Genomic DNA, 14,071 nt, shown 5'->3' with positions numbered 1-14,071 from the left:
TTTAGCATACATTAAAAAGTACCACAAATATTAAATGATTTCCCATTTTCTATTACAGAGTATAATACTATGTTCTTTCATTGCTATGATCTGTGTGTTTCAAGTATTTGTGTGAAATAACTTATTTGGCAGTATCACAAGTGAAAACATTTTAGTGTATCCTAATTAAAGCCACCTGATGCTTTTGCTACTACACAGCTGAAACTAAAGCACCATTCTAAGTTCTCAAAATTAAATCTTCCAAAATATAAATATTTTATCAATTTATCAATTTAGAGCTGGTAGCCAATTTCAGCCTTAGGAAATAGTGAAAGTATTTTTTCCAAGCTATGAAATTCCTAATGATGGGTGATTGTCAAAAATAATCATTCCTTGGGTATTTAAGTTTGACAAAAGGTATTTTCCCTTCTATCCTACTTCTTAATGTTACCCATCACAGCATCATGTGCATACCAGTTCTGACAGGCTAATGACACACTAGAAACAATCATAGTTTCATTTCCTGAATCCACTAGGAAATGAGGCTAGAACTGTGTGTGTGCATATGTCCTACAGCCAGTGTTTTTCAAATGTGTATGTGCCAGACAGGTGGAGAGCATAAAATGTAGGAAATTGGTATTCTTTCAGTAAAAATCAGCTGAATGGGCTAGCACAGCTTTAAACAGGGAATTTCCCACAATGCAGTGAAAAGGCCAACCATGCTTGATTTGAGGGTGATGTTCAGAGGCCAACAAGAGTAATGAAAAGGAGAGAGATTGTAGAATTTTAATACATTCTGTTATAAACTCTTCATTTTCAAAAAAAATATGCTTAGGTGGAGTAAGTACATCACTTGAAATTAATAACCATCATTAACTGTTTTTATATTTTATGAGCTCTTAAAAAGATCCAATAAATACCCTTGTCTCAATTATCGCACATATGAACTATGGCTGCTGATGTCTTTCTGTAAGATTTGTCCACATAAAATAATATAAATATGTCAAATGTTTGGCAAAAGTAGGGGTTGGATGATGGCTTAATGGTAGGAGGTTTTTTATTTGTTTGTTTTTCTCTCCCATGGTTAAATTTTTTCCTCTGTTGGGTGTCCACCAAGAAGATTTGTGGGGAAAAAATGGATCAAGGTCATGGATGGACAATCACAACTCTAATTCTCCTCATTTAATTCAGACTTAGCAGATATTTCATCTTTTTTCCTTCCTTTCTTTTTCCTTTCATTCATTCTCCTTCCTTCCTTCCTTTCTCTCTCTCTCTCTCTCTTTCTTTCTTTAAATTTTTGTAGGATTTCATTTTGTAGGGTTTCATTCAATGCCTGGCTGACCTGGATGGAACTCACTATGGAAACCAGGCTAATCTCGAACTCACAGTGCTCTGCCTTCCTCTGCCTCATCCAGGGGCTGAGGCTAAGACTAAAGACATGTACTACTATACCCAGCTCAGCAACTATTTCTTGATGTTTTTCTACATACTAAGTATTGAAACAATAGGAAGATCAATGAGGGACTGCCCTTCGGCTTGACATGCATCTCAAAAAGAGCACAGCCCTTGTGAATAGGAAATAAAAAGTGTCATGTCAATGAGCTCATCTTAACCTTAGAAGCCAAATTGTCAGAGATTAATGGACTAACTGGTGTCATTGAAGATGTAATTTGTGAAGATAAAGTGTTATACTGCAGTGGCATGAACCTGTAACCCCATATGAATGTGATTCTTGTAAGAAGATAACTATACAAAGATATAGACAAGAAGACTGTCATGTGATCACCAAGGCAGAGATTGGAGTTACACCAGTAAAGATTTCCATACTCATCCATGATTGCCATCAGACCACGAGAAGTCAGGAGGAAGCAAGGAAGGACATTTACCCAGGTCTAGAAGCACAGCAAAACTAACTGCATTTTCAAGTACTATGCTCTTTCCTGGATTTAACAGTACAGCCTCAAATTCTCTCTCTTTCGGCACACATGTATGGACTTTTCAACAGTGTTAATTCTCTTGATTTTCCTCATCCCTGCCTAGTCTTTATATTCATTCCCCATCTCTTTCTCTTTCTATATCAGTCTGTGTGGCAGTGTGGAAGAACCACCACATGAGGACAGTCACCAACTACTTCATAGTCAACCTTTCCCTGGCAGATGTGCTTGTGACCATCACCTGCCTTCCAGCCACCCTCGTTGTTGACATCACTGAGACCTGGTTCTTTGGACAGTCCCTCTGTAAGGTCATTCCTTATTTGCAGGTAATTCTTTTCTGGGCATTTTTAGAAATTATCTTGAATTTTTTTCAATCTTTAAATGTTTTCAATTATCATCATGACCGTCTTGTAAAATAGTTAATGAACTAAGAAATAAATGTAAATATTCAGAAAGTAAAGAGCTTAATAAATTTGCTAAATAAATGGGTTCACATCTAAATAAAAATGAGGCAACAATGCTGTTAATTATTTCACAGTCTTCACCACTAAATATGTCATTTGAACAAAGTAATGTTTAAACCTCTCCTGGCTCAAGTAACCATGAGCATTTTTTTTCAATAATCAATAATATCAGAGATTTTTTTTCCAATGATGCTTTTTCATCCTGAGGAATTAAGAGGTATGTAGTCAAAGAAGGGCAAGTTGGGGCATCATTTCTGGCTTTGGAATCTCTAGATAGTACCCTATCAAGTGAAGTATATAGACTCTTGTCAATTCACTTACTAAAAATGGTAATTTTAAATAAGATCTACCTCGTATAGCTGTTTTGACAGATTACTTATATCATTTACCAGAGTCTCTTGCTCTGTGGTTAATTCATCATGAACTTCAAACAATGCATTAAGAGTAAGAGTTAGTGACAGTATCATCATAGGATGTTTCAGTGGTAAACCGTGAATGCAGTCTTTCTGTATCTGTTGACAAATTAAAAAAAAAAAAAAAAGAACAAATACTTTTTAAAGGATCATTTTCTGGCTGTATTTATAAATGTAAAGTCTTTAATAAAAAGTTTTCTGATAGTGACCACATCAACACAAGTCTAAGAGATGTGTTCACCTTAGGAAGTGGACAGTGAAGGAAAACACAGATGTGTTCCCCTTAGGAAGCAGATAGTGAAAGAAAAGGTCAGTGATACCTCTGTTTCATCCCACAGTCCCCATCTACCTTTGTCCTTGGTCCCTGCACCATTCTAGGTAGAGATCACAATGTTTCCAAGAAGAAATAATGGGCCTCACAAAAGAGAAATTTGGAAGAGATCACAAATATCCATTACTAGAAATGGCTTTATTTATTCTTTAGAAACAAAATGTTAGAGACTTTTCCATTCTGCAGCTCCTCAGTAATCTCTTAGAAGTAATATTTTTAAACAGCTGACATCACTTACAGTATATATGATGATGCCGTAGAAATTATAAGCTACATACAGACATTATGTTTAATTATAAGCTTTGTTGGCTAGCATGCTGACAGCCATCGGTGGATTACAAAATAAGCTGTAATAAAAATTTTGGAGAAATGGTAAAATTAACAACAAAGAACAAACATCCTCACCATAAACAGGTAGAATTTATGGTTGGATTTACATACAAGAATGGTTGAGTTTGCATACAGTAACTTGAAAAAAAATCAAAAACAGAAGAAAATGCTAGCATCTGAATATCCTTCTTGTGAATTCCAGTAAACTGTGTTTCTCCCAGCTCCACTAATCACCCAAGGGGAAATGTCTACTCTCTTTGATTTCAGAGTAGTTTCAACTGCCCAAATCCTCTGTTGCTTGACAACCTTCACAGTATCTATCTTGTGAACCAGATGTTTTGATGGAGGGCGTGATGGAGTGAGAAAGTATCACCTGTGCCAGGAGTGTGTATTTTGGCTCTGATACAATCATAGCTTTCTGTGCCATGCTGCTCCAAGTCTCTGGGGAGGCCAAAACAAAAGTTAAGAAGTAGCATTAACAGCAAGGGATGTAGGCACCAGTGGCTCTTAAAGCTACTGGCATTTTGTTTTGTTTTGTTTTGTTTTTTTTTTTTTTTCATTTAACACAATCCCAAATGTCAAAGGATAGAGATTCTGACTCCTGCATGAACAATGTCTAGTTCATCCATCTCCACAATAGAAAACCAATGTGTATTAACAAACTTGTAAAAATCTGTATTTGTCCTGTAACTTATTCAATATGACCTCTTGTCAGAAGTGTGCCAGAACAAATACATAGCACTTTTGTGGAAGCCTTGAGTAATGCATTTTGCATCTCAGTTAACTCAGTAATTCCATAACCCCTAGTTCTAACCTTATTAAGGATAGCTTCATACATTGATTATATGGGAATCACCAGGGTTTAAATGTTTATTTCCTTACATTTATAAGCTTAACAATCACTTAAGTGGTTATTTGTAAGGAGTACGGTTTTTCTGCCCGCCGCCTGGTCTTGTCCAGCCACCGCACCAGTCCCAATTAATACACAGAGACTCTGTATTTGATATAATTCTATTGGCCAGTTACTTGTTTCTTATAGGCTGGCTCTGTCTTTATTAACCTATTTCTTTGTATTTCCACGTGGTCCTAGCAGCGAGAGGAGGCTGGTGATTCTATTCTCTCCAGACTCTCCATCTTCACTCCTCCTTACTACTTCCTCTTTCCTCATTCTCTCCTAGTCCCTCCTATCTTCTTTTCCTATTGGCCAACAGTCCTTTATTTATTAAACAGTATGAGAAACATATACAAAATGACATCTCCCATCAGTTATTCACATACAAGTCCATACTGAGAGGACCTACATGTTTTTTAAGAACAAGTTACTGTCAGTGAGCAAACTATAGCACATGTACTCATGTACAGAATTCTCTTTTAATGTTATCTAGACTTTTATTTGTATGCAATGCATTGAAAATAAATTGGACCAGATAACCCTTGTTATTACAAATGCTGAAAAAAGATACCCATGGTTTATTTATGCTATGAAATGTAACCAGTGAAAACCTACATGGTAACTTAAAATACTCATGCCATGACATTCTTTTTGATTGAAAGAGAATATACCCATATATAATTTATTTCCCTCTGAGAATACTATTTACACTATCAGTGGAAAAGCTACAAAACAGAGTAAAGATAGTAACTATTAATGTATTATAAGTTGAGCTTTTAATGTGAGAAAACAGAACCATATCAAAGCACTTATTTCACATCTGATAGGAAATACAAAGTTTCCTGATGCCTTTCTAGTTTTCATCATCCACTTTCTTAACATGAAAGTCGTTTACATGAATACGTAGAGTGGGTTGCCCTGAATTCACTTTTTCCTGCTGTTAACAACTTGGCTGAGAAAGCAAATAAATGTTCTCATGTTATCTTTCTGACACCTACCAATTCTCTTGAATCATGTTCCCTTTTTCCCCTCCAGACTGTGTCAGTGTCTGTGTCTGTTCTTACATTGAGCTGCATTGCCTTGGACCGATGGTATGCAATTTGTCACCCTTTGATGTTCAAGAGCACAGCCAAACGGGCTCGAAACAGTATCATCATCATCTGGATTGTCTCCTGCATCATAATGATTCCTCAAGCTATTGTCATGGAGTGCAGCAGCATGCTCCCTGGCTTAGCCAATAAAACCACCCTCTTTACAGTATGCGATGAGCACTGGGGCGGTAAGTAGTTTTTGCTCGGATGCTCATATTGACAGTGTATCTGCAAATATTGGGCTAGCATCACTGTGGCTGAATTGGGCTTATATATTTAATTAGTACTTGTTAAAAGAGCTCAGCAAACGGATGAAAATAAAGTTGAAGCACCACACAATTTCGTAAATAGCTCCCATCTTTTGGAAGTGCTTTATGTACATAATTTTTACAATGAAAATGATAGAGGACTTTGGATAGTCAATGACTCATTTTTAGTTATTGCTTAATGTTTTTTAAGTAAATGAACTAATCACTGAAATCAAATTATTCACTGTTTATAAAAATCAATATGAAAGTTTCTCAAAAAATGAAATAAAGAGATTATATATGATCCAATTGTCCCACTTCTGGGCAAAATCCTAAAGGACTCTGTTTCTTATTTCAGAGATACCTATGCATTGATGGCTAATGCTACTCTGTTCATGATATTTAAGAAAGAGAATCAGCGTAGGTTTCTGTTAAAGTGGTACATATCACAATTGAATTTTATCCAATCTTGAAGACAAATAAAATATTCAGGAAAATGAATGGATCTGGAAAATATTACATGAAGTAAACCAAGGCCTAAAAAGACAAATGCTACATGTGTTCTCTTGTGTGTGTGGTGATACATTATTTATGATTTAATAAAACTGTGAATCAGAATGAAAAGCCAGCCACACTACTTAGCCATAGAAGCTGAGCAGTGGTGGCACACATCTTTAATCCCAGGACTCAGGAGATAGAGGCAGATGGATCTCTGTGAGTGCAGGACCACCTAGGGCTACATGAGAGTGAATCAGTCTAAAAGAGAAACAGAGCTCATGCCTTTAATCCAGTGCTGGAGAGGTGCATAAGAAAGAAGCAAAGAGTCTTATGTGAGATTTAGTTTCCAACCACAGGGAAGACAGGATATCCATTTTAGCCTTAGTAGAGATAAGAGCTACTGGCTGGCTGCTTTGCTTTTCTGATCTTCAAAGTGAACTCCAATATCTGGGTATTTATTATTCATGCCACATGTGTGTATCTTAGTATCTAGTTTTTTAAGATATGAATTTTGTGCAATGAAGGAAGATAGATACCAGGAAACTAGAAAAGAGCCTATGAGAGGAGAAGAAAAAAAAGGTACTTTAAGAGAGAGGAGCAGGAAGAGCAATAGAACACATATACTTTAAAAGTGGAATGGTTCATACAGGAAATGGGAAGGGAATAGGTCAGAAAACGGGGCTAGGGAATGGAGGAGGGAGGGGAAAGTGAGGATGTGGCCAACCCAAACTAGGAATGCATTAAAATACCATAAGGAAATCTGCTATTTTACATGCTAAGACTTTGAAGAAAGAAATTTTAATGTAGCTTTAGAAATTAAGTATGTTTGCTTAAAATTTTAAGAAAACACCAGTAAATTCTTACTTTCTTGTGTAAAATAAAAAGGTATTTATAAGCTGGTTCAATATTATGTTGTCAGAAATTCCCAGTTTCCTAATTGCATCCAATGCAATGAGGTCTGTGCTTGTTTGTTATTTTCAGTTTAAAACTATGCTCTGAGAACATCACCTTACCACAAGATGCTTAATCACCGAGTGAGAAATTGTATAGTTAGAAATCACCTTTGGTTGGTATACACCTGTACACAACTGCACCCCATGATAGTAATATATAAACAATCAGAATTCTGGAGGCCTTCTGATTCTTTGCCTCAAAACTTTTGACTAAGAGAACATGGCTATCCACACATGGCAGAGACACAGATATGGACAGAAAAGAATAATAAAATAAAAATATACCACACATTTCATTATGGCATATACTAGTTACACGCAGAATTTAAAAGGATCAAACTTGCCTCTTCTAGATAATTGCACTGCAATTGCTCATACTTGGAGAATTTACACACCAGGAAAGAACAATTGTTAAGTAGACATGCAGTCATACTTGTTAGAAAGATGAAATCAAGCCAAGTGACCCTGAAAGCTCAGATTGGTGGACCCTGAATCCTAAACCAAACTGAGCTGCACAGTGATACTCAGTCTTAGAAAAGATCAGAATAACCAAAGCAAAGCAAAACAGAGCAAGTAAAATTTTACAATTTGAATGTCCTGTCATTCAAGATGTTAAATATCTTTCAATGAGTTTTACTTTTCTTCTCTAATACTGTTATGCTTTTGTATTTGTTTATCTATCATCATTTTTAATAAATGTCCCCTTTAATAATACAGTCAAAAATAAACCGAATGGAAAGTTCCTAAATATTTTCTGAAGTATCCTATGTTCCATTTACTTAATGTTCAAACAACATCTTGAGCATCTAGAGTGTGCTAGGCATTGTGCCTAAGAGAACACATTCCCCAATGAGGCTGATAAACAAACCACAGTATGATTGATGGACTTATGGACCCAGTTCTAGGGACACAAATGAGAGGGCAGTTTTAGTCCTAGACATTTGAGCAAATGTTTACAAAAGAGACGCTAATATTTCAGCAAATTATTAAAGGTGAGTGTGAATTCTTCCAACTAGGAACAGGGAAGGGATATCCCAAGGAAGGAGAAGATGTGTTATATAAAGTAAGAAAATTCACTCACTAGGCCCAATTCTTAAGGAAGAAGGAAGAAAGAGAAGGCATATCCCCCAGGGAATAGAAAGCCTGAAGAAATTACTTTAGAGAGTTGAAGTTTCTTACATGATTTATTTATACTAAATTATAGCTGGAAAACATCCTGCAGCCTACAGCCTAACTCTTCTTAATTCATGACTATATTAATTCCTATCTGTTCAAGATTATAAAGCAGTGTGCACATATCAATTGCAAGAGTCCTAGTGAAATGCGGAGATCATTTGTAATTATAAAAAGGGTCATTAGAGAAAATACTTAGTACTCAGTAAATGCCAAGTAAGATTTCCTAAGGTATTTTGGAAATGAGTTTCACTTACATGTTCATGGAGTATAATATAAATGATTACTCCCCACATAAATCAAGCATCATTAATTAACTCCACTAGTAAAAATATTACCAAACTATAGAATCCTCACAATCTATCAATAAATGTAATTAAGTACCATGTTGGTTGTATTTTTATAACATCTTTGATCAATAAACATAAATAGACAAAATTTATATCTATTTCTACCATTTTATTATCTAGCTTTTATACAGATATTCAAGTCATTGATAAAACTATTTGATAATAGCCCACAATTACTTTCCCCTCCTCTTCCTCCTAACTCCCTTTCCCCTCCCCCCATGCTTCCAATTTGCTTGCTCTGAGAATTGCTGAGGTCACCTTCAAGTTATTTTGAAATTAGCCATGCAATTCCTGTTCAGGCTGCTGCACTTCCAATGGAAATGCTATCTGCTACTCCTACAGTACTTGAATTCTATCACTCTTTATTTAATGGGCTGTTTTACAAGATAAACTTAAAAGGAAGTTAGAAGTGAATAGGGCAGATGAGTGCCTCCTGACCCAGTAAGAGACTAAAAATAACACCTCCAAGCAGCCTCTGTACCATGATGTTCCTTCTACAATACCTAAAAGAGAGAGAGAAACAAGATAATTTCAAAATAAAAATTACAAAAAATATTAGACTCAAATTCAATCAGTTCCAGATAAGAAGTTATAAGTTTAAGATAGCAGGGGCCATTAAAATTATGGATATGTTTAAAACATAACCACTAAAATAACTAAATGCAAGAGTATGGTCATTAATGCACTTATTATGATACATCCTAAATACAAATTTCTCTTATGATCAATTTAATCAAATATCCAAGGCTCCATCCTTTATATCCTTTCTTAATTAAATGCAGAGGTGATAATTCCACAGCTATCTTAGTCACCTTTCTATTGCTCTGAAAAGACACCATGACTAAGGTAACTCATATGAAAGAAACATTTCACTAGGGGCTTGCCCAAAGTTTCAGAGATTTAGTTCATTATCATCGTATTGGGGAGCATTGCCACATTCAGGCAGACATGGTGCTGGACAAATAACTAAGCTATAATATCCTGATTCTTAGGCACAGAAAGAGCCTGGGTCCTGGCATGGGCTTTCGAAACTTCAAAGCCCAGTCCCACTGACACATTTCCTCCAGCAAGGCCATACCTCCTAATCCATCTAATCCATTCAAATATTTCCACTTACATTCTAATGAGAATAATTAACCGAATTTACATTTAGTACTTGTTTAAACAAGGATTTAGTCACTATTTTTTTTTTAATAAAACAACACATTTTTCCCAAGTCTCTTTTAGTAAATCATCATATAAGACAATTCATAACAGTATATTTTATGAACTAAATGCAGGCATGCCAAATAAAGAGCCATTTGATACATAAATTTCTTAATCACACCCAATTTAGAAATAACTAATTGTTATTTCTCTGAGTGTGTTAAGTGAAACATTGGGAAAGTATCTTCTCATGTATGCATAAAATATACAAGTGAAGTCATAAAAAATATGCATTTATACTTTAAAGGAAAAAGCTGAAGTAATCCCTTTTCTAAATCCCTTATTTTAATGTCAGATTTTATGGTTTGACTCTCATCTCAGGTGATGTTTACCCAAAGATGTACCACATCTGCTTCTTTCTGGTGACGTACATGGCCCCTCTGTGTCTTATGGTATTGGCTTATCTGCAAATATTCCGTAAACTCTGGTGCCGACAGGTATGTAATATCAAATAATTTGCTTGTGTCTTCTTAAGATGTACATAAAAAACAAAATTAAAAATTCATTGAACTAATGTAACATATTCAATACAGGATTGTTTGTTCTAAAGTACTGAGCTCTAGATCTGAAAATACCCCTTGACTATTTCACTGGTATTTAGCAAATGTCTTAAATTCTGGCTTAAGAAGTCTACACATCTGATAAAAATCTCAATAATTAACCAAGTTATTCTGTTTTAATCTGGGAGAACCATTTTAAATTTATTGTTAAAGATTTACTTATTGTTATTTTTTACACAGTGTTTTGCTTGCATGTATGTCAGCACACTGCATGTACACAGTGCTCTCAGAGAACAGTACAGGGCACCGAATGCCCTGGAATAAGTTACAGATGATTAAGAGCCTCCATGTGGATGCGGGGAACCAAACTTGGGTCTTCTAGAGGAGCAACAAGTGTTTTTAACTGCTGAACCATCTCTCCAGCAGTTTAATTTTATTTTTCATTATAAATAACAAAAATTAATTCCAGTTCCTGGAGAGTATAAATATAAATGGTTGTACTGTAAGTGAAAATTTTGTAGCACATTTGACATATGGGTTACATCTTTAACTTCAATGACCTCATTTATAGTAGATTTAGAGAATGAGATAACTCAGGGTTGTTTTCCTCTGCTCCCCCATCACCCATCCTACTTCCCCCCTCCCATACCTAGTATAATTAAGAATTTTTTGAAGGAGTTTTAATTCCGATTTAGGGGTTATTGTGATTTACTAGAAAATGATACCATCCATGGGATTTCATTCATTATCTTGGTGATTCATTTGCCATGCGTAATTATCGCCTGCCTGCTAGCCTTAAACTAAACAACCAGTTTATGTGATCAGTAAATTCAGTCTTTAGAAAGGATATGATCAAATGCATAGTGGAAACAGCCTTTTTCATACAAGCACAAGGTACCCGAGCTTAGTGAAATGTATGGGGGAGGGGGAAACCTCTAAGCCTGGGCTAGTAACATTTGAGTTAAATCTTTATGACTTGAAAGAAATCAGCAAATGTGTGGAGAATTGTAAATATGCAGAATGGATATCACTCAGCTTCTTATGTTTAGTAAGTTATACCATATGATAAAGACATATTCTAACCTTTAATCCTAGCACCCAGGAGACAGAGAATGTCTTTGAGGTTGAGTTTGAGGCCAACCTGGTCTACAGAGTGAGTTCCAGAACAACCAAGGCTGCACAGAGAAATCCTGTCTTGAAAAGAAAAAAAAAGTAATAAAGACGTATTCGTTCCTTCACTATAACTATGGCCAGCACACTGAATTTATTAAGCTTGTAGACTAGCATGTTGCTGATCTCTTTTCTCTATTATATTTTATCAATAAAGAACTCCCTGAGTTCATCCTAATTCATTAGGAGCAATTCCCTTTGTTTTGTTTTTAAGTAACATTATGTATTTTGATTGTATTTACTCACTACTCATCTCCCTAGTCCTCCTAGATCAGCACTCCTCCTCTTGCAAAGTCATGTCCTCTTTTTATTTTTATTGTTTTATAATCAAATGAGTGAAATTTGTGATTCTCACTAATTCATGGACTTGAGGACATCCACTGAGGTATGGTTAACTACCTAAGGAGCTACACACTTAAAGATAACTTATTTCTCCCAACCTCCACTCCTACTCATCACCATCAACTTTCTACCTCTCATATAGGAGTAGGAAATCCTGAGCCCCTCCTACCCACATAATAGAGTGTTGATTGGCTTGATCTAGTGCATGTCTTATAGAGGTAATAGAGTGGTCCTGTCATTTCCAGAAGATTCTGTGTGGCCCCAGTTCTTCACAATCTTTGGCTCTTTCAAATCTCTCCATCCCAGTTCCTCTTCCACACATCTCTTAATTGTGAGAGTAGAGGGTGTGATAGATAAATACTGTTTGTGACTGAGTACTTCACAGGCACTTATTAGGCAACTTTCTGAATTAACTGCCACCCATAGCAATAAAGAAACTTCTCTGACTAGGTAAGACCTATACCATCTGTGGTGTAGAGGCAGGGATATTTTATTCAAGGCCATATTCCATACGAGTTTCCTCTTATAAAAATACCTGGCCAAAAAATCCAGGGCTGGGGGGCTCATTAGCTCCATGGATAAATAATTACTATTGTTTTGCTAAAAAATTTTAACTAGAGAGTAGTTGGTTATCTACATGACCTTTATACCATTATTGCACCCATGAATGTGTCTAAGATACCTATCTTTATTGTAGCTCAAAGGTCATAGCTGAATAAGACTGCTGATGAATTTTCTCCCCCAGTACCTACATAGCAAGGAAGCTTCCCTGTCAGTACCACCTTTATTTCTCCATATCAAAGTGTGTAGTGTTGTCAACAACAATGTCTTGCCATCAAATTATGTAGGGAATGAACAATTTCAATAACCTGCATTGTTTTGTGTAGTTGATGGAACTTTCTTGGCCAATAATTCCACATTTGGCAAGAGGCTTTTATGTGGCAACTTGCAGCTTCTGGGAGGAGAGCTATTTCCTGACTAACCCCAAGTAAACTCTTATATGAATATACACATATATGCAGATACATACTATTCTATTTTATAAGCTTCCATATATTTATTGAAGCTTGTAAAATACTAGATTTTTAGTCAGCATGTTCAAACATCCTTAGCATTAGTTATCTTGCATTTTTGAGATGTCTTATTTTGTCCTTGAGGATGAGTCTTTATTTGTGTTGTATTCAATCCTTGGTATTCAAACCACCTTTTCAAGACCATATTTCACTGATTGGAACCAAACAGATTTTACAATTTTGAGACCTGTATGCTGCACAATTCTGTTTTCTTCTATTTTCAGAACAAAAGTTTTTCTTTTAATAATAATTATTTCATTATGCTTACACATATGTTAATATATTTTATATTTGCATATTTTATTTATAACTTCTGTGACATTTTTATAACCAATAGTAAAGTCATGTTCTGTTCTCCAGATCTTCTAATTAAAACAAAAGAAAGAGAACAAAGTAAAATGCATGAGAAGTGATTTGTTTCATGCCCAGCAACTATTTTCTCAGTCTTTTCTAAAGTCCATGGCACATTTTCTAGGATGTTGTGTTATTGTAACATCCCACTTCCTCTTATGTGTTATGGTATCGGCTTTTAATAGGCTTCTGGACTATCAAGGAAGCATGCTGGTCTCAGCAACAGTTCTGTCTTACTCTCAGTTCCTGTCAGTGCCAGGACTGGCTGATATCCCACCAGTCTATGTGAGTGGTGCTTTCTGGGACATGGCATTCTGGGTATTACAGGAAAAACAGAGGGGTTGGAAAAATATCTACTACCTCTTTGTAATTTCTGTTGTGAACATGCATCATGTAATCTTTCATTATCCCCAAAGCCAGATACACAAGTCACAGGGCCTTTGTCTCAGAAGCTTTCTTCTCAGAAGTTGAAAGCAGATGATATGGAATATCACAACATGAAAACGTATTAAACAGAATTACAGTCCAGGTCAAGAATGCATGTGTTTGGCCTCTGAGCATGCTACTGAATATTTTCACAAAGTTTGTCATTGACCTCTGTGATTTTCATCATCTTTAAAATTTTTATTTTTCCAATTATATGTGTATGTCTAGGGATTGTGTGTATACAGTGCCTGGAGTTACTGGGATAGGGATGACAGAGAATTGCCAACTGTCATATGTTTGCTTCAGGAGAGCAACCAATGTCCTTAGCCACTGAGTCAAATCTCCAG

At 35.7% G+C, this 14,071-nt stretch overlaps 1 protein-coding gene across 1 annotated transcript in view; it reads left to right on the top strand.

Annotated features, from left to right (window-relative positions):
• Hcrtr2 (hypocretin receptor 2) overlaps positions 1 to 14,071 on the top strand; it is a 90,867-nt gene that overhangs the window by 62,737 nt on the left and 14,059 nt on the right. Inside the window, exons 2-4 of the mRNA XM_051197969.1 lie at positions 2,061 to 2,239; positions 5,379 to 5,622; positions 10,184 to 10,299. Of these exons, the coding sequence (XP_051053926.1) occupies positions 2,061 to 2,239; positions 5,379 to 5,622; positions 10,184 to 10,299 (539 nt within the window). The remainder of the gene's footprint in view (positions 1 to 2,060; positions 2,240 to 5,378; positions 5,623 to 10,183; positions 10,300 to 14,071) is intronic.

This window comes from Phodopus roborovskii, unplaced genomic scaffold, assembly GCF_943737965.1.
Source record: "Phodopus roborovskii unplaced genomic scaffold, PHOROB, whole genome shotgun sequence".
NCBI lineage: Eukaryota > Metazoa > Chordata > Mammalia > Rodentia > Cricetidae > Phodopus > Phodopus roborovskii.
The sequence above is the reverse complement of the archived record's forward strand: the minus strand, read 5'-3'. Positions and strand labels throughout refer to the sequence as shown.